Source organism: Vicugna pacos, chromosome 23 (genome assembly GCF_048564905.1).
Source record: "Vicugna pacos chromosome 23, VicPac4, whole genome shotgun sequence".
Lineage (NCBI taxonomy): Eukaryota > Metazoa > Chordata > Mammalia > Artiodactyla > Camelidae > Vicugna > Vicugna pacos.
The window spans coordinates 28411953-28434324 of record NC_133009.1 but is presented as its reverse complement, the minus strand read 5'-3'; the positions used below and the strand labels follow the sequence as shown (position 1 = coordinate 28434324).

The following is a 22372-nucleotide window of genomic DNA, read 5'->3' as shown; positions in this document are numbered from 1 at the left end:
ACAATTCCTTGAAATTTTGGAGTCATTCTCATTGACGGAAAATTTGAAGGAACAAAATTACTTGGAGGGGATAATTTGAACCAAACAAGTTCTTCTGGAACTGAAACAAAATAAAACCAAACCAAACTGTAGAACTGTACGTAAAGACAGTAAGGAAGGTCTAAGGAATATTTCTGTAGCCAAATATGCTCACATGCTGTTTCTGACCCTCCTCACATCTGAACATTCCCTTCAAGGGTGCCAGGAAACTAAGCGTTGTTGGGTGCTGAAAGGAAAACTGATTTGAAAATATACTAACTGCTAAGTAATTGAGTTATGTAGGTGTTAATAGTAAATGCAATCAAGTTTGTATGAATCTAATTTGTTCTAAGTGAAGCAAGCAAAAAAATTATTCAAACCATTTCCTACTAAGATTATACCTGATAACAAGTTTTTTAGTTTAATTTTATGTATTTAGGAGCTTCCTATTCATAATAAACAGATTAACAGGGACACACCTGTCTATTCAATAAAACCAAACATAACACCAGAGCAACTCAATAGCTCCTGGATGCCTGCCGTTAGCTCCCTAGGGCAGGAGTGGGTAGACCCAATGCCACACAAAAGGTCAAGACTGAGTCCTCATAAGACGCCTCTTAAACACTCCTAACCAGTTTCAAACACCGTTAGGACCCAGGGTGGTAGCTGAGCCCCAGACTCACTCTGCATTTAATTATACATCTAATTATATGTCTTATTATGACACACCTGCATCTCAGGAATCCTCAGGGCTCTTAAACTTTATCTTTCTGTTCAATTATGTCAAGGCAGGTAGACATCAGGGTTAGTGAAGGAGCAGAAGAAAGCAGAAAAGACAAACATTAAGTCCAAACTAGAGAAAGTACTCAGCTTTCAGCTTTGCAAGTGTCTGTTTATAAACACACAATATATTTTTCATGTCCATTAGCAGGTGCTTACCTGCTGCTAAAGTCTGTCCTGTTCCCGGAGCACTGGTTACACAACCCACTGAATTGCAGAGAGAAACAGTAAAGTTGTATATCCTATACGGTTTCAGTCCTTTTACAATGTAAGACAGTTCTTGGGATTGAGCGGTATGTAACACCTACAAGGCAAAAAAGAGTCACATAACAGATAATCAGTGTGAAACGTGTAAGCTTGGCAGTCAGAGTTCCACAAATTCCAATAGAGGGAATTATTGCCAACCACTATTAGGAAAAGGGGTTTTTTTGAAGAGCCTCAACAAGCTAGGATTTAATTGATAATTGCACAATCACACTGTTTTATGAGGTAATAATCCAGTTCCTGAGTGGATAAATGAGGAAACCAAGTTATTGCCTCATAAAGCAGCGTGCAGTGTGGTTACTGTCACCGATGGTGGAGATAAAGGATGGTGACATTGTCATTGTTATCATGAAAAAGTCCAAATAAAACCATGGGGCTTGGCCAAAACGAACCCAGTGCAGTAATGTCCACATGCTAGCTGATGGAGCTGGTGCAGAGAGATGTCACTGTGTTAAATCAATCCCATCATTTGCTTTAAAAAATAAAAAAAAAAGGCCACAGAAGAAAAAGGGAAAAAAAGATGACTGAGCATCCACACGAAGTCAATTTCAATTATCTTCTCTTTCTTTGGCAAATAAGCATACACAGATTGATCAAACAGTTACATTTTCTGAAATAGTGTCTTTATCACACCATTTCAAATAAAAATAGCAGATGTGAGCAAAGGGGACTGAGGGGAACTCCATGGTCCACAAACAAGTAATTAAACAATCACCACCGAGAGCTGGTCCTGTCATTATAATTAGAATTGATCAAAAGCAACCATGTAGATTTGCCTAGTCTGTAGGTACAAAGACTACTGGTAATTATACTCAGAAAAAATGTCATTAAAACTGATGATAGCAAGCGTGAGTACAAAAGTATTCCTAATATTAAATAATCTTCCGTAAATATAAATACCACAGGTAACTGTAAAGATTAGTAACATTTGGAGTCAATTTCTACATGTTCGTTTTCCCTTTAGGAGTACAAAATTTATTTGGAATACGTGCTTGGGTATTGACTCTAATTTTTATTTTTTTAATTAATTATTATTATTATTGTTTTTTTAGTGGAGGTACTGCGAAGTGAACCCAGGACTTCATGAATGCTAAGCAGGTGCTCGACCACTGAGCTATACCCACTCTCCTTTTTTTTTTTGACTTTAAAATTTCATAAACTGAGTAGCTGTAGAAACCAATGTGATTAGAATATAAATTATATTATTCACATGACACTTTTTTCAGGAATAAAGGTGATTTTAGAGATTCAAAAATCTAGAAATAATTAAAACATTGGTACCATTTTCATGCAATTGTATTTAGAAATCAGAAAAACATCAAACACTGAATTATTAATCAATTCTCTAATTATAAAATGGCTATTTAGGTGCTGAAGACAAACTTTTCTCTTGTGTACAATGCGACTTGTAATTTTCTAAGAAAAGATTTTGAAATAAGTAAAATTCACTTAATGTTGCTGTAAAATTTATCCTATTTAGAACCACCATGAAGAGGTTTACTGTAGGCTTTTAGAAAATGAAATTGTTTTTAAAATAAAATACATTAAGGTATTTCTAATTTAATTTAAAGAGCTGAATCATTTTTTAATGCAGTATTCCTTGTCTCAAGAACAGAATGAAATGTAATAAATGGAAAATGTAGGCTGATACTAATTTTGATGAATTTTTACTTCTCTGCATATAGTTGTTATAAATTACATGATATTTAAAAAAATATTTATCCTAGAGCTTGGAGCATGTAAAATTATCACTCAGGTAAACTGTGTCTTTTATCATGTACATAAAATCATCTTAACAAGCCTTAAAGGATGTATCTGACTGAAAAGTTTTTGTGGGATTAATCCTTAAAGGGGTGGAAAGAACTCTGTAGAAGCTTAAAATCCTACACTGATAATATTATCACTTCTAAATATGTCCTCTGCCACATTCCAAGACAAAGATCCTTTAACAGTTATTTTTACAATAGGCTTTCCCCAGAAATTTTTATTTACCAAGATTATAATGAGACACATTTAGGTCAGTGTGGATACAAATTTAATTATTGAGAAAGTAAAAAAATTGACTTTGGCACTTTTGATTTCACTTTTTTGAACAGATGATTAGGTAGATGGATATTTGTGGGAGAAAGTGCAGGAAAGAGAATAAAGTGCCATACCCATGTCCGAATTTTAATTCAGCCAGAAAGAAAAGACTTAAACCACAATAAGAAAAGATTTATATATTCAATTTTGTCAATATAAATAATATTTTCCTGCCCCATTGAATGATAGTTATTCTATAAAATGTAACATAGTTATATCCCATTAATAATAATCACTAGTAATAATATCTAATGTTTATCAAGCACTGTAAGCTCCAGAAAAAATGCAGAGATAAACAGACATTGTTTTCCCATTTTACAGATGGGTAAAACCTGAAGCCGGGAGATGTGTGATATGGCTAATAACTGATAAAAGTGGGATAAAAGCAAACAAGTTGACTTCTGATATGTATTTTATAAACTATAGGGTTTTTTTTCTTATTTTATTTTCTTGGAATAGAATACAATAATAGAAGTAATAGTCATTTTGAAACTGTTTTATAAGAGAAGATTAGTTCACAAAGCAAAAAAAAAAAAAAAAAGCAAAAAACAACATAAAAACTTCTAAATTTAAAGACCAAAAAGCAGTTGCAGCTGTAAATTTACTTTAAATCACATAATATACTGAAACGACAGACTATATGGTTTAAATTCAAAGATATACATTATGTTAGGTGTGTTTTTATTTCATGAGACAGTTGCAAATTAGTTGGCACTTGTATCCAGACTAACAGAAAAGTATAACAAAGAACTGTACATTATTTATTGCTCTTCTTACTCTTCTAGTTTTGTGTATATGCTTGGTCCTCTGAAAAGCTCAGTAAGGTTGGCAAATCTCTTAGTAATGGGTTGAACAGCGTCTCCCCCAGTTTTTGTCTGCTAGGAACCTCAGAAAGTGATCTTATTTAGAAATCAGTCTTGGCAGATGTAATTAGGCAAGTCATCCTGGGTTTAGGGTGAGCCTTAAATCCAGCGTCTGATGATTTTATAAAGAAATGAGAGGGACACACAGAGAAGACAGACAAAGAAAAGAAGGCCGTGTGAAGACAGGCAGAGATCGGAGTGACTGATGTTGCCACAAACCAATGAGTGCCAGGAGCCACCAGGAGCTGCCAGAGCCTAGGGAGGATTCCCCTCCAGAGTCTTTGGAGTAAATGTGGCCTTACCAACACTTTTGATTTCAGACTCCAGACTCCAGAATTATAAGAGAATAAATTTCTGTTGTTTTAAGTCACTTAGTTTGTGACAATTTGCTACAGCAGTCCAAGGAAACTAATGCACTGGAGTCAAAGGTCTGGTCTCTTGACTTATTTGGGGTAACGTTAAAGGATCATTTCAGCTCCAGAACTACTCACAGGATCAGCTTAGTCCTTTTCATTATTATGTCACGGCCCAGCTTCTTATTCTGCTTAATCCTGCATCTCTTACAACTTTACACGCGTTGTTTCTGAGAGCACGCCTCAACAAGCCTCCTGCACACAATCCTCCAGCACTGAATCCATTTCCCAGGGAGCCTGATCTAAGATGGTGATACCAGGGGTGGCCCAAGGAAGGAGACTCTGAAATGCTATTTTTGGAACTTGTTCACCCACCAGCTGGCTGGCAGTGAGGACCTCAGCACAGGTACAGAGTGGAATACTGTTGGCCCCCAGCGTATTCTTCCATTAGTGGTGAGCTGGAGTGCATTGCCAGAGGAAGGCAGTTCACCAGTTTGGTGGAAGTGGTAACTGTACAGACTGCTTTGGAGAAAGTGGTCATTATAAGGACTGCGGAATCAGATGGCCCCAGCTGGGCAGTAGCGATGCACTGAAGTGAGGCACAAAAGATCTAAAGGTCACCAGTTTAAAACAAACTGGGAAATTTAAGGCAATCACCAATTCAAGGAAAACTATGCAAACTTCCTTGGCAGTACCGGTTCCCCGTATTAATAACATCGAATTAAATGAATCAGATAAGCAAGAAATGGCAGGTGCATAGAGGTCTTGGCAAGAATTATGTGCCCCACACAGTAGGAGATCAGCTTTTGAAGATTAAGGGGTCTGCTACATCAGTAAAGTTTTGAGGGGTCCAGTAGCCTGAGACATGCCAGGACACCACATCCAAATAAAAGTCAGGCTATTGCATCTTGTATTTCTCACCACTAAGAAGGACACGTTCTGTCTGGCAGACCCTCTTAGGTTCTGAAGAGAGCGTTTTCCACATTTAGGAACACTATTCCGATCAAGTTATTGAATACCATGGAACGTGGCCAGCTCCGAGTGCACCCCAGAGCAGGAAAGGACTCTTCAGCGGATCAAGGCTGTTTTGCAGGGAGACCAACAACCTGGGGACATAAAGCTTAGCAGATCCTGTGGGACTGGAGCTGACTGTAGTGGAGAAAGATGCCGAGAGACACTTACAGCAAACCTCAGTAAGAGAATCACAAGGCAGACCCATAGGATTGGGAGCAAGGACACATCACACAATGGAAATCAGACACCATTGTCTAGACAGCTCCTCACACACTGTTGGGCCCTGGTAAAAAGCAGAGCATCTGACGATGGCACCTCCATTGGCCTTGCAGCCAGAGCTACTCCTCATGAGCTGGGTTCTGTCACACAGGCCAAGTCTGGTGGTCAGGGTGGCCCAACCAAAATTCGTTATAAAATGGAAATGGATGTCCGGGAATGGGCATATGCAGGGCCAGAAGGCATACGTGTTGTGTAAGAGGTGGTATGGACCCCACGCCATCCACCATTCTTAAACTGCCGGCTCAATCCCAGCTCCTACTTGGAGGTCCTTCAAGAACTGAGAGAGTTGAAAAATGTGGTTTGGTTCACAGATGGGTTGTCTTAGTAGGTGGTTCATCAAGTCAAAAATGGGTGCTTGCTGCTCTGTGGCTCCACTCAGGGCTGGCCCTAAAAGCCAGCGATTAAGGAAATCCTCTCAAAGCGCAAAGCTTCAGGCAGTGCACCTGGTCGGTTATTTTGTGTGGAAAGGAGAGGGTCCCGAGATAAAATACACCTGAACTACACGGCAGTGGTCTGGTTGCATTGATCACAGCCATAAAAGGGAAAAGACTGGAAGCTCAGGGGCCAGGAAGTCTGGGGAAGAAGAATGTGGATAGGGCCAGGGCAGAAGGCATCACATGTGAAGTTCTTTTTATGTTATGTTAACACCCACCAAAGAGCATCTTCCTCAGAAGAGGTGCTAAACAGCCAAGTGTGTAGAATGACATATTAGCTTGACGTTAGCCAGTCTTTGTCATTGGTCACCCTCGTGCTAAAAAAAATGGACGCTGGCCACACCATAAACTGGAGGGTACCAAGAGCCTCTCATCCTCCAGGACTGTTACAGGTATCGAACGAATTTGTCTATGCACCCAGTAAAGCTTCGGTAACTGTTACCTGTGATCATTATCCTCCCGACTGCCGGCTGGACTATGATATACCAGAAGGGAGTATGTCACTACATGTGCCAAACATTGAACATGTTCATAACCTTTGTTCTAAGTTAAATTTTCATCCCTCAGATATTTTTCTTGGGAAATAGAAATATGCAAAATGCATGTATAAGATGTTCTTATCAACATTAGTTACATTTCCAAAAGAATTAATACAAGATAAATATCAACTGATTGTGGATTGGCTGAATCATTACTGAACACCCAAATAATACGACAGTACACAGCTACTGGATGTCAGCTTCCTGCAAGAGAGTTAAGGGTATATGCTAAGTGGAAAAAGCAGATTTTACGAAACAAAATGATACCAACTTTGTTTCAATATATGCTTATATTGAAAAAAAATTAGTGATATTAAATATATAGAGCCTTGCATACATACTATAAAATTAATAAACAGATGCCCCATTTCAGGATTATATAAGGGTAAATTCTGTCACAGAATTCTCCAAACTCAGAAAATATCAAAATGAAGACATAATTCTGAAAGGACACTAGCTGAAAGTAACAATACCCATGAACATACCAGCGAACTAGACCGTTGAGGTGACGCAGAAGCCATACTGACATTATACCCCACGACGTTCCCTCTCGTAACGTTATCTGCTGGTATCTCCCAGGACACGTTGATAGAGTCCGGTGAGAGCGGGGAGACGGAAGGAGGAGTCATGAACACAGGCTCTGTTAACGATGACAATGAAAACAGGAAAAAAGAAAAAAGAATGCTGCAGTTACAGGTTTTCAAACTGAATTCACACATTTATCCTAGTCTCTGAAGTACCCCATCCCTGTATAATATATAATAGTCTCATTTTTAAAAATCAAGGATTATACTGGTGTGTATAAAAGCTATTCATTTTTTTTATATCTGCAAGAACATCCTCTCTCTTCCTATTCTGAACAAAGATATCCTCCATTTACAAGATAAAAGCAGGAATTCGCTTGTGTTCACAAAGACAACTGGTAGATAACTGGGTAGGAAACCATAGGCCTTATAAAGTATTTGAAAGGATAAGTCATGTAAATAGAATAGAAAACAGTTTAGGATAATGCCTAGCCAACATACTGGATGTCTCACATAGAAAAGTATTTCACTTACTCTTCCAAAAGAGGTAAATTGAAAATGTTCTAAATAACCCTGAAGAAATTTCAAAAGTTTTCAATAAATCTTGATTGAAATACTCAGGGACGTACACACATACATTCTGCCCATCATCCTTGAGATCTTAATGTGGACTTTAAATGCACTAACCAATGGTGTATTATCAAAGGACCTCATCGCACTTTCATCAGCCAGTGACCCATAAGATTATGAGGGTCCAGTACTGCAGTTTCACCCATTACTTCTCATTTCTGACCTTGGTTTTCCCCTTCCAGAATGCCATGGCTCATCACTTGTGCTAGCATGGCACCATTATTTGTCCAAGATGCTGCAAGTCATTAAGAGATGCTCAAGCACAATGGACATTTTATTCATGAAATGATTCCCCTGGACATCAACCTGAAGCCACACTCATCCCCCATGGTGCTTACTGACCCCACTGAAATCAGGATTTCAGTTTCTTTGGATATCCATGGATTCAAAGTGTAACAAAAGTGTATTTTTTTTTTGTCCAGGGCTGATGGAATTTGAAGTGTTTTTAATATAAGTAGTAAGATGGAGAATTAAAAATATCTCATTTGCCTGAGTGAAGCTATCTCAGGAAAATGAAAATTTTTCAACATTCTTCCTCACCATATTGCTAACTGCTTATAAGCACTTTTGTGAATTACAGATTTTGATGTCCAGGATTCTGTTTTAAGGTGCAATCTAAACCATTTGTTTTGGAAAGAGAAATGAAAACAAAAAAAGATTTGTGAAACTGGTAACAGTTATCTCTTTCACTGACTAAACTGTGCTGAATTTGGAGCAAGACGGGACATACGGCCAACCCATTTCAGGACTGGAAACCAACTGCCATTTTTGACAAATACTCCCCAAAGACTGTAACTATAGTTAAGTCATTTCTACCCCTTGAAGTAACAGCTAAAACATTAATTTTGTCCCTAAAACTTACTGCAAGAACTTTATGGTCCTGAGTTACTGATGTAACCAATCTGGGTATTAAATATGTCCTTGGCTTAATTAAGTTTGTAACACTTGCTTTTCAAATGTACTTTAATGCTGTGACTTTAATTTAAGGTACTATTTTCATTCAGAAGTTTTCAAAGCAGAGTTCAAAGCACTGATTTTCACCTGATTCTCCCGTTCTTCCCGTGGTCCAGGCAGAAGACACACTCCCAGCCATATTTACAGCTAAGACTCTAAACTCATACTTGGTGTATGGTTCCAAGCCAGCGATGACTGTGGTTGTCTGGGGAGGTTCTAACGCATTTTCACTGGTTGATTCCACAGCTGGGTGAGGGCTGAGCCAGCCACTGCTCTGAAACACTCGACTTTCTTCTGACCTGGTTTCTCCATTAGATCCCAGTCTTTTCATGTATAGTTCGTATCTTATAACTATGCCTAGAAAAGTGAAACAGTGAACAGAGATAACTTATTGGATAAATGGACTATTTTAGGGGTGGGGTAGGGTTAGGTTATTTGAAAAGTGCTGGCTTTCATTGTTCTTCTGATTCGATTACCTGGCCATTTCCTTGATAATCTAGAAGAAACAATTCAGATACTTACATTAAAAAAAAGATGGCTAAATAAATGTATGAAATATTACTAAAAAGTATATTCATGGAAAATGAAAATCAAAAGAGAAAGTGTACAAACACAAAATAACTATAATTTATGATAGGTAAACTCAACATTTTTCAGGAAGATTGGTCATAATTTCTGCTAAGAGTGGCTACTTCTTTTTGGGAATTTGATTACCATACCTTCAATTTGCATGTTCTCAAATTTCAGGATTTTAATTTGATAATTTGCTTACCATAAGCCTTGTCTGCATAGATAGAACATTACAGTTCATTTCTACCTTGTTTTATCAAGTAACTTAATGATTCTAATAAAAAAGGTTCTCACATACATGATACTAAATTACTAAAAATTTATAAATGTGTGTCTGGCCTATATAACCAAGGGTTCAATTATATGAACACAAAAATTAACTTAATGGAGTCAGCTAGCCTATATACATATTTTTTTTTTATTATTTTATACCATTTTCTTGCTTAAAAGAAAATTTACTGCTTCTGGGTGCCCTAATTTGTGACACAGTCAAATATAATGCATTTCATAAGTGAGTTTCAAATTAGAAACATCATTTGTGTTATGGCAGATGTCATTAAGAGCAAAGATAATATTAGCCTTTTAGGGGGCAATGTAAATGAATGGAATTTGTTATTAGATTAAAGAAATATACTTGTTCTACTAACTAGGACAAATAGTATCTTACAGGTGTAGAAATCGTTTCCCAATTACTGTATCCTGCAGTTATAAAAATGAAAACAGTTGCCAGAATCTTACTGCACAATTTCAAATACCTAGATTCTCATTCATGTTTTACGCATTCTTGGTCTTGAACTCCTACCATTTGGTTCCACTGGTGGAGCCCATGCTACATGGAGCTCAGTGGAGCTGATGGTCTGCACCTCAGGGGGACCCAGTCTTCTGGGGGGTGCCTGGGCCGTGGTCACCAAAAGAGGTGAGCTGTGTAAACAGCCTCCACTAGTACACGCCTGTACAGAAAAACGGTATTTGGTGAAGGGAGCCAGATTCCAGATGGTAGCTGTGGTTTCATGACCTTCATAGGAAATACACGGCTGGCCGCCATCTAAAGGAGTACAGGACAAAATATACTTCTCTATAGGACCAGAGTGATTTGATGGAACAGTCCAGGTGAGAGTCACAGCATCTGAGCTAATAGGAATGATGTAACTTAAGTTCAAGCTTCCTTCTGGGGCCCCGGGACTCGTCCTGTAGGTGACAGCTGCACTCCTTGTGGAACCGTGCACGCTGCTGGTCTCCAGGTAGTAGGAATAGGAGGTGTACGGAAACAGGGCTGTGTCTGAGAAGTACTGAACATCTACAATTAAAAGACAAAAAAAGAAGAAAATAGTTACATTCCACAGATTGGTAAGGATACATTTCTAATTGTTTTTCTATTATGTAGCGTCATTACGTAAACGACACCAATACACTCTTTTGAATAAGAGTGTGGTTCATATTTTAAAAATTGAAATAAAGCAAATACTGATTACTTTTATTGTGCAGGATAATGTAAGAAAAATGTCTTTTGCAATGAAGCATATTTTGCAGTTTAAGCTCTTGTTTGTTCTTTATATAGTACAGTGTCCTTTTTATAGAAGGCATAAGAGTCCTTGCATTTCCCTGCAACAGAAAAACTGTTTCTTATATATAATCGGATTGTTTATTGGACACTGACACAAACTTAGACCGAGGGTCAGCAACCTAGTGCCACACGCCACATCTGTCACCTAGCCAACATCTTAACTGGAACCTTTTCTGAATCTCTGACCCTCGGAAACTGTGAAATTATATGTGATTATTGCTGCTGAAAGCTGCTATGCTGTAGAGACAATTTGTTGTCAGCAATGGAAAGTTCACACAAGGGAAGTCCTGGGTAAGCAGGACTTACAGACATGAAAGATTGTGTAGAGAGAGAAGGAAACAGAAAAAAAAAAGGAGGTAAAAGAAAAAAAAAATGAGAGGTAGTGGACAGGATCAGGCATGTGAATGGAACTTCCCATCCTCTAAGGGACAAAAAGCATTCTGTAGGACTGTGGAATGTATCAACGCCAGCACCTGCATGGCTGCTGCCTGCTCGCTCATGGGCCTGTGTGTGGGGGACGGTGGGGGGGGGCCTTTACGCAGCGGGTGGTCCCTATCAGTATGAAGATGCAGGGTATTTAAGTGCTTGAAGGAAAATAGAAAAATCTGGAGTATGGTTTTAACCCACAGGATTTCTTGATTTCCTGAGTGATGAGGATGATGTGTTGAGAACCGGCAAGTGTTCTATGGGACCTTCTATGACTGGGACAAGGTGACCCTCCAGCCTTGTGGGGGGCGCAAATGTTGGACAGAGAACATGGAAAACAAATCTCAAGAGAATTCCCAGCAATAGTAAGAGCCTAGGGGAGGCTGAGATGGTGGGTTTTCATGAGGACCTAAAAGATGAGGATGAACACATGTCCATCAACTTCATGCATCAGAAGCTGATGTCATGAGACCTAGGGGTTGCGGTCTGGGCAGCTCCACCTCTCAAATGAACCAGCCTCCTCTAAAGTTTCTGCAGAAACAGAGGGCTAGAGGGAAACCATCCTTCCCCCTGAAGGTCATCATGATGGTTGGGGAAAGAGAATGACTGAAGACTGAACAAGAGCACATTCTACAGATTGAATGTTTGTCTTCCCTAAATCCATATGCTAGACACATAATGCCCAAGGTGATGGTACTAGGAGGGGGAGGCCTTTGAGAAGTGAAGAGGTTATGAGGGTAGAGTCCATGAATAGGATTAACGCCTTTATAAGAGAGGGCCCAGGAAATAACCCTCGTCCCTTCCACATGAGGAGGCAGCAAGAAGTTGGCAGACTGCAACCCAGAAGACGGCCATCATCAGAACCTGACCATGCTGGCACCCTGACCTTGGACTTCTAGCTCCCAGAACACTGACAAGTAAATTTGTGTTATTTCTAAGCCACCCATCCTGTGGGATTTTGTTATAGCAGCCTTAATGGACAAAGATAGTGAACACCTGAGTGAAGGGTAACTGTGACATTCTGCTACATACATCACTGCAGTGTCTTCATGAAAATACGTTGAATATTGTACTAGAGGCCAATCAGCTCACAGAAACCACATAGTCATCTGAACAAGGAAAGCTGAATACAAAGAAAGAATAACTGATTACCAAAAGGTTTTACTTACTGAGGGAACCAGAAATCTCTAAATGCAGGAATAGGAGAGATGGGGAAAAGTCCCTACCCCCAGTGCTGAGGCAGGGCACCCAGTGAAGGAATAGAATGGGAAGAATGCCCTGCGGCTGAGACCAGACTTTGTTGGAGAGGGTGCAGTGGTGGCCCACTTGATGGTGATGTTTGTTGAGGTTACACGAAGGTAGAACTCCCTTGCAACTTGTCTTCTAGGAAATGAGGTGCTCTACCACAGAACTTACTGGAAAATAAAACTTACTGGGGAAAAAAATTTACTGGCAGCATGCCAAGGAAAGCTGTCCATGATGAGAGGCTGCACCAGGGAACTGATGGAAGCTGCCACTTGCAGTGCCAGGGAAGGTGCCCCCTGGGCATCGGCAGACTGGACCGGGGCTGCCATGTCCTGCCGTCTGGGGTGTGTCTTGCAGAACTCATTCTCATGAGGCCAGGGCTTGGGAAAGCTGCCCACAGGTGAGGCTGTGTATGATGGAACGTAATTTGTTAAGGGCTTTCCTGGGGGGTGGTGCACACCAGAACCAGGAAGAGAAGTCTTTGCCTCCTGCAGGGCACCGCCGGCACCCTCTGCTGATACAGTTTCACACCATGCCAGATGGGAAAGGAGACATGTTTACAGGTCCCAGCTCCTATACCACAAAGCAGGCAATGAAGAGATTTGAAACTGAAAAGCAGTAAGCTGATGACTGGCAGAAGTATACACTAAAAATATTTTATGAGAGCATAGTCTTTAGCCAAATTCTTCGGACACATTTCCTTGGGAAGCATATAAAATGACTGATGTGTTATTTAAAATAGGAAATGTTCAATTAAAATCAAGAAAAATTTCTTAATGAGTTATATTATTCTAATATTACATTGATAGGATTCTAATGCTATATAGTTATTTAAAATGATAGTAATGAAGACTATACAGCAACATGAAAAAATACAGAATCTAATAGTGCATAATACTGAATTATTATGAAAAATAAACTGGAATTCATATCATTACAGAAATTTCCCAAGATGAAATTAGTTTTTGTACTAGAATGCTGGAATTGTGATGCTTTAATATTTTTTTAAGTTTTCTTAATTTGATATACCACTTTTATAATAAAAAGTTATACACACCAAAATCCAAGTCACTGTTTAGACAAATGATTGCACAAGAACATCATGAAATCCCTCCTTAGAGGTGTACTGGTTCACGGTCTTGGCTGATACTCACCCACCCCCATGTGTGGCATTCTCCCTAATGTACAGCCCACCAGAGCTACACGGAACTGCTCAGGTTTCCTGAATCAACCTTATTTTCTCACACACCTTCATGCCTCTCTTCCATGAGAATCCTTCTTGCTCTGTCACAGTATCTGGCTAACTCAGCTCATGTCACCTGCTCATTTTGAAACTTTCAGTGGTTCCAATCATTATCTCTGCCCCCACAGGCATGATAGATTTTCTTCCCCTCCTCCATTTATAGGATACTTAGAAATATCCCTTAGAATATTCCTCAATACCCTCAGTCAATTCTGGTCCAACATTTAATATATTACATAACAATTTTCATTTACTTATCTATTTCTCTTCTCAATAATGAGAACTATTCCTTCCATCCTTGTATTTCTAGTGGCTGGTACAGTTCCTGGTCTGCAGGAACAAAGTATTAACGAATGAGTGATTATATACATGTATACACACACACATATATACATATACACACATACATATACACATACACACACACAGACATATATCTGATCTATTTTTTCAGGAAATAATATTAAGATCTTTATAATTAAAACAACTGATTTTTATCTTCTCTTCTGTTTTCATTCTTATCCCCTCCTCATAGTTTCTTTCTGTTTATTTCTCTCAGAGGTAACTGCTACACTGGTCCTTTGATGTAGTATGGAATAATACATGACAATGATCTTAAAGACAAAAATGACCTCTCAGAGTTCACTAAGATATACTGTTATCTAAAACACTCAACTTAAACTATGTGCTATCCTTAGGTGATGTAAGCAATGGTCACATGTAGAAATAAACATCCTCTAGTTTCCCTGTGGAAGTATTTTCCTGGAGTAAAATTTAAGGACTATCTTCCCACTCATGGCATCCCAAATGAGGATAGATTTAACTGATTGCTAATATGGGAGAAAGGAAAAAAAAAAGCAAAGCGTGCTCAGATCAGTCCAATGATTTTTTTTTTCTTATCTGTCTTCCTGCAGAACAGAAGGTATATTCTCCAATCTGGCTTCTATTATTAATGAAGATGACTTTTATTTGTAATTTACACCTCCCTGATTCTTATGTCTAGTTTACCTTTAGTCTCAAATTCAACTGGGAAAAAATATGATTTACTGACCACCCCCTAAAATTTCCATACTATTAAAACTGTGCCATTTCCTGTGATAGCTGTTCTCTTCACATTTATAATATGTAAAACATCTGTGGGCAACCCAGATTGGGGTTCAGGGCGGATAATATTAGGTGCTGAGTGGATATTAACCACAATGTGCTAACTTTACCTCCACACATTTTTCTCTGACTTTTAAAAACTTATGAGGATGCAAACAAGTGAAACTGTACTCAGGGAAACCACTGAATATACCTTAACTTCCTTTTAAAAATTATTTATTTACAAATTTTAAAATTATTCCACTATCATCAGCAGCTATTACTAAGAACAAATAATTTGCAAACTCTAAAGATGAAAATACCAGTGTGTCATGATCTTAGGTTGGAAACTACAGCCCTGAAGAATCCCACAGTGCATCAGGCCAGCTGAGAAAAGTTTTATTCTAACAAGGAATTCTATAATGGTCTCAACCAAACGGTCAAACTTGCTTGCAAGACAACACTATTAATTTTCTTTGAAAAGTTCAATGATTCTCCACCTATAATTCCAAATGCCTTTATTTAACCCAAAGATTTGTGTTCATCCAACTGAATATAAGTACTGTTTCCTCTTCATATTATGCATGGGAACCACACACTGGAAACAGAGTAATAAACATGAGGGTATTATTAGAATGATACAAAGTTCTGACAGCATTAAGCAATTGTTCTTACTGTTCAAATGCCATCATGCAGATAATTTTCACATCATTAATTATAGTGATTGTCAAGAAATGCCAGAAGTGGCATTTTTTAATGAAAACTAAGGTTTTAAGAAATAATACCTTGTTTAATAGGATTATATAAATGTCTGATTAGTGAATGAGCACACATTTATTATGTAAGAAACTGTTATTTGGATTCTATATTAGTGCAATCATGAAAAAGAGCCAGAATGTTGTATTCACATATAATGTTCTATAAAACAGGTCCCAATATGTTACTCTGGAAAACATGCCTCAGGACTGAAGGGTATAAGTGAAGTTTAATTTTACTACTGAATTAAACTGTATGGAAAATAGAGTGACTCTAATTCACAACCTCAGAAATAATTCAACCTGGGGTACTGTCATCTTCAAAATCAATTTCAATATTTTTATAATTCTCTCTTCTCCTGTCACAAAAGCTTAAGTTTTAGGACACCTGGATCATGCTGCTATTTGGAAGAAAATAAACATTCAAGTAGCAGGTTTGGGGAATGCTTTGCCAACACGGCAGATGTAGACAGATGTTCGTTTCCCTTTGCAATCTGCATTATGAAATTCAGAGCTTCCATTAAATTCAAAGAAGACTTGGAGTACTGAAGAGATATTTAGAGTTAACATGAAGTGCTGGACTAATAACCAAGTCATATGGAACTGGGTACAAAATGTAGCCTACTGTAATATGTACGAAATAAAACTACGTTTGCAAAAAGTTGTAAAGCTAATCAGTATGTTAAAACAAGGCACCTTCCTAATCACTTTGAGGAAGATTATGGGACTTCAGTGTTTCCACACAGCATTATACACTTTTCTAACTAATCAATAGGTGATACTAGAATTTGGAGAAGTTGGTATTAAAGAGAACAAGATGGCAACTTGAGTTGGAATCACACCTCCAATGTTTCTTAAACTAATTTCTCAAACCAGCTTGTGGCTAAACGTGACCGACGTAAACAGGAAAGACAGAGCTAGAAGATACAAAAATTTCCAAGTTTTCATTCTGTCTTTAGGGAAATGGTATTTAAAACAATTGAGTAAAAAAAATTTTAAAGACAATGGGTCTCAATAGTTCGATTTCTACAAGCTCCTTTAAAATCTTCATAAAAGTTATAGATACAAAGGTAATCTTCATGGTTCATTCACACCCTTCTTCTCTCAATTTAATTTCATGTTGTGGGGCGCTACATCTGTAGAAATGGCAATGTATGCATAAAATTACACTATTTGCTTGAATTTTAATACTTTGATGTCCCTTTTCAAAAAGTCCACTTTTCAATTTGAGAGTTTAAAAGTTGAACTCCTAATAGAAATATTTGATAAATTTTCTATAATCCTTATACCCAGAGAAAATTATATACTAGTTAGTTGTAAGATTTCCAGGATTTTTATATATTTTTGAATTAAAATACAATTCATAGATTATTTTTAATATATTTCAGTTATCTTAAACAATATTTCATGGACATTTTCCATTCATTGATAGGTATACTAATATAGCTTTTATAGGTGACCATATTCTACAATCTACTTAACAACGTACCAGATCCTATTATGCCATGTACCATAATTTACCGAAAGTTTTCTGAACATTTGAGTGTTTCCAATATTTTTCTATTATAAATAGTGCAGGTTTGGACGTATTTCGTGATTTGGTGTCCATTTATGACTATTCATTTGAGACACATTTTCTAAAGTGGGTTTGCTAAGTCCAATGGTTTGTAAAAGAGTAGAGTTTTTCATACATTTTAACAAATTATTCTACATGAAAAGTCATACCAATGAACTCATGCAGATAGCCCAGTGGTTTATATAAGTTCTAGCTTCTCCACATTCTCATTAATGTTGGAAAGGGTAATTTTTTTTATCTTTTGAGGATTTGATAAGCATTCAGGTCTTATCAAATAATAAGCATCTCATTTTTACTGCATTTCTTTGATTACTAGTGAGATTTGTAATTCTTTCTCAGCTTGAAACACTGCATGTTAGACAGGGGAAACCACAACACTTCTTGCCAATGTCAAAGAACTTAACTAATGTATCAATTCTCAGAATATTCTATCTTTCTATCACCAAATCTTTGAACTCACTGTATGGGTATTGATCCTCAGTTGTGTAGATTTCAAAATCATCCCTGAATAAACTGTAAGTAAGCCAGTGGGCATTTGGAGAATCAGGTGGACTCCAGGAAAGATTGATGGCAGAAGAACTCTGAACTTGTCCTCTGGGTGGAGGTTGCTGGGATGGAGCTAAATTACAATGGAGAGAGCATTTATTAGCAAAGGCAATCAATAAAGACACAAGTAAACTCAAGTAAGACACCCAGCAACGAGGTCTTTCTGATTCAGGATTACTTTATCAAGAAGACATGTGGTTTACCAAGACATGAATAAACAAAGGATATGCTTCATGAGTTCTCTAAAACAAAGCTTTTTATCTACAAGCATAAAACAAATTTGTAGGTCAATGCAGCTGACATAAATATGGTTGGGGAAAAACCACGAAAGTTTACATTAAGCACTTCTTTTTCTCCCCCCTTTTTATTACAGCAGAGTTGACTTACAATATTATATTCACTTCAGGTGGATAACATAGTGACTTGATACTTTTATAGATTATGCACCATACAGACTTATTACAATTTTATTGACTACATTCCCTCTGTGGTATATTACATCTCTGTGACTTATTTATTTTGTAACTGGAAGTTTGTATCTCTTAATCCTCTTCATCTATTTCATCCATTCTACCCCCTCCTCTCTGGCAACCACTGGTTTGTTCTCTGTGTCTATGAGTCTGTTTCTGTTTTGTTATATTCATTCATTGTTTTTTAAGATTTCACATATAAATGAAAATATACAGTATTTGTCTTCCTCTTCACTTCTTTGTCTTTTTCTAAGAAACCCAATGATGCATAGCATTTATTTTCTACTTAATTTAAAAGTTGACAGACATAAATTCTGTTAAAACTTGAAATTTAAGCAGTATAATTTTTGGATTTTTAAGAGGAAGTTTTCCATTCCATTAAGCACAATGCCTCATCTTGCTTCACAGAGCACAGTGTAAAAGGAAGAATAATAGCTGGTAATACAAATAGCTATGAATGCTATGGATGTTAAATAGTCTAAATATTAGCAAGAAACAATTTAAATGCGCTATGTGAACACACCAGCACCTGTCAGAGGTGCTAGTATTGCTTATAACACCTGTTAAAAATGCTCTGATTATTAGAGATAATACGATTGCTTCCATCAGGCCATAAGAGCATTCATCTCACTATTTCAGTGGTATTTTTATAACATAAATATATATCCTGAACACATTCTTATCACTGTACATTTTCCTTAGTCTCCCTGTTTAGAGAGTAAGCCTACATTTTCCCCCAAACTATATAAAGTTAAAGGAGGAAAACAATGCCTAACGATTTTCTAAGGACAATCAACCACCAGATTATTTACCTCCTTCTGGTTTAAGCAAATGCATAATCCTCCACCTATTTAGAGATGCACAATCTAATCAGGCTTTCTCACTAAATAAGGTATCAAAAGCCCAGGTAGCTTTGTTAACTTATTTTTTAAACTATTAATCTTTCTGTTGTAAAAATTTTTTTTAAATCATGAATTAATTAAATAATTATCAATATTTTTATATGTAATGTCTGCAGTCACTAGGTGATAGTTTTTCAAAAGAAAAAGAGGAAGCGTGCTCAAGTGATTTAATAGAGAGCTAAATAAAGAAACTGTTTCCAAAAGGGTAGGCAGAGAGTAAAGAAATCAAAAGGCACAGAAAGATACTCTGAGGTATCATAATAGAATAGCAGGGTTCTTTCTCTATTAACATCATGGGTCAAACCAGTGACTCACTCACCATATAGTCCTACTCACAGCTAAGAAATTCGTTCACTCATCATATAGTTCTACTCATGGCTAAGGTTTATTGTAGCAAAAGGATACAGAGTAGAATCAACAAAGGAACAAGGTACATGGCTGAAGTCCAGGGGAAACCAGGTACAAGCTCCCAGTCACACAGTGTGTGCTTAATGCCCCCAGCAACATGTTGTGAAAGCACATGTGAAATGTTGCCAACTGGGGAAGTTCATTAGAAACTCAGTGCCCAGGGTTTGTATAGGAGGCTGTTCACCTCGGCAGCCTGTGTCTGGCACATCCTGGAACTGCAGACTCTCATAAGGAAAGCAGGTGTTAAACATAAACTATGTAATTTGTACAAAATTTAAGGGACAGCGAGACACTCTTAACAATTCTGAGGATGTCAGGAATGGCCACGAAATCCAAGTTTCCAGATGCCAGCCAACAGTCAACTTTGTAAGCAGGTCTTTTTAAAGATAAGCATTCAGTCCTGCTGTGTTAACTCTTCTCCATATGTTGTCCCTAGCTTGAAGGGGCACGGCACTCAGGGACGGAAAGGGATGAGAGAAGAGCGTCAGGTGACAGGAGTTATGACCACTCACAGAAGGAAACTCAACTCAGGGCCACTCCTCCACTGAGACAGGGAGCTGAGGATTAAATATTCCGACGTCCCTTTCTGCCAGCCCCCAGATGACTGGAAAGTTCCTACTCGTAGCTGAAGCCAACTGAAAGTCAGAGGGCAAGGGAGCCTGCCAACTCAGAACATACAGAGTCTTCCAACAGAGTGGGAAGTCTGGAGCTGTAATGTGAAGTGAGCCTACACATCAGGCAAAGACTTTGAACTCAGAGCTATTACAAACTCATCAGTATTCATGGGAGATATACTCCACTTCAAAGACATGATATAGTCCAACAATAACATTTTAAGAAAGTATTTTAAGAGCACTGAGCTTGAAATATATAATATTCCATATATTATACATAGGCTTCCTAAAGACAAAGTCTCTCAACCTATGGTAGATAATACTGATGTCATATTTTTAAAGAAAAATATCCAAACTAGATACATTCTCACTCCTCCCCCTTTTATATCTTTTTTGGGTGGGGGGGGAGGATTTGCATTTTTATGTTAAAATTCTAACTGTCTGTATGCCTATTTAGATGTAGGACAAGAGCTATAACAATCTCAAAATGGCACATGGAAAGAGAATTGTTTCCAAAGAGCCCCTTATGTTTTTGAATAAAAGGATCTGCCATATTTTGGTTGGCAGACTACTGATCGTACATTTGATCTTTCAGTGAATTTTAATTAACTCTAAATCCTGTTATTTTTGGTGGAACTTCGAAGATTCATCACATGTCTCATCTCAAACACTCTCAATTTATCACATGTCTCATCTATCACACTCTCAAACCCTAACCCTAACCCACAGCAATTTAATATTTTGTAGTGAGTGATTACATTAAAAACTGCATGCTATCAGGAACACAACAGATTTTAGAGTCAGAGCAATCAAAATTGAACTTTTGATTATTTTGTACTTTTGGTATTTTGCTGAAATGACCGAAAGAGAGATAGATGTTCCAGTTCCATGTAAAAGAGTATAGAAAATTATTTGCATTACATGAAAATTTCCTTGGCAACAATCACATACATATATACACACACAGGCTCTTTCAGATGTTTAAAGTTGATTACTTTTTATAATCATCTCTAACCACAATCTTGCTGACTTCACAGTATATATGAATAGTGCTTGTTTGACATTTAAATGGGGATTTTTGAAGACCTGAAGGCTTAGATAATTCAGTGCCACTCTAAGAATAAATATTTAAATATTTTGAAATCTTGGGCATAACTTGAACCCACTTTTCATGTATTGGAAGTAGAATTCTGAGAAAATGGTCATATGTTCATTAATCAAAGTTGCCAAGAATGGCCTTTTTATACAGACTCTCTTTTAAGGAAGGAAAGTATATTGTGACGACATCCACTGGCTTGGGACGACATCTCAGGTAGGAACTTTGGTGACTGTATAAATGCAGTCAAATGTCAACTGGGCTCTCTGCGTGTTTCTCCTCATTTATAGTAAGAGGTTGACAATGTCTACCATTCAGGGTCAAAACAATTCTTATAAATATGTTCTAAAAATTAAAGAAAAATATGATAATGATGTTTCAATAAAAAAGGGAATTTCAATAGAGAAACAGAATGTATAAAAACACCAAAAGCCAGAGTTGAACAGCATAGTAACTGAAATGAAAACTTCCCTAGAGAGGGCTCAATGGCAGATTTAAAATAAAAATAGAATGAGTACACTTGCTGTGAATAGAACTTAAAGATATGGCAATATGATTCATCTAATCTGAAGAATAGAGAAAAAAGACTGAACGAAAGTGAACAGAGCCTCAGAGACCTGTGAGGAAGGGTCAGCTGCACCATGCACTAACATGTGTGTAACAGGAGCCACAAAAAGGGAGAAAAAACAGAACAAAAAAGATTTGAAGAAATACTGGCTTAAACTCAAAATTCAATGAAAAACACTTATCTACAGTTCCAAAATGCATAATGAATACACACAAAGTGATTCAGACCTCGACACAGGATAGTCAAACTGCTGAAAGACAAAGACAAATTTTGAAAGTACTAAGTGCAAAACAATTCACACACAGTTGAAGGAACGTACAGTTAAAGGCTTACAGAAACAACGGAGGCCGTAAAGGAGTCAAATAACGTATTTAAAGTTTTAACAGGAAAAAAAAAACAGTTGTTATCCAGAATTCTATATCTAAGAAAAACTACTCATCAAAAATAAGTCAAATAAAGGTATTCTCAAATAACTTTAAAATGAAAACTAAAAAAAAAAAAATTACGAGAATCCACTGTTAGCAGCCTAGCTCAACTAAAACTAGAAATATTAGATATAGACTAGAAATACT

General features: G+C 37.4%; 1 protein-coding gene across 1 annotated transcript in view; it reads right to left on the bottom strand.

Moving 5' to 3' along the window:
- Nucleotides 1–22372, bottom strand: part of USH2A (usherin) — a 698253-nt gene that overhangs the window by 474820 nt on the left and 201061 nt on the right. Inside the window, exons 17-21 of the mRNA XM_072948735.1 lie at nt 17657–17815; nt 10107–10601; nt 8822–9091; nt 7100–7266; nt 958–1102 (exon numbers count right to left, since the gene is read on the bottom strand). Coding sequence (XP_072804836.1) covers nt 958–1102; nt 7100–7266; nt 8822–9091; nt 10107–10601; nt 17657–17815 — 1236 coding nt within the window. The remainder of the gene's footprint in view (nt 1–957; nt 1103–7099; nt 7267–8821; nt 9092–10106; nt 10602–17656; nt 17816–22372) is intronic.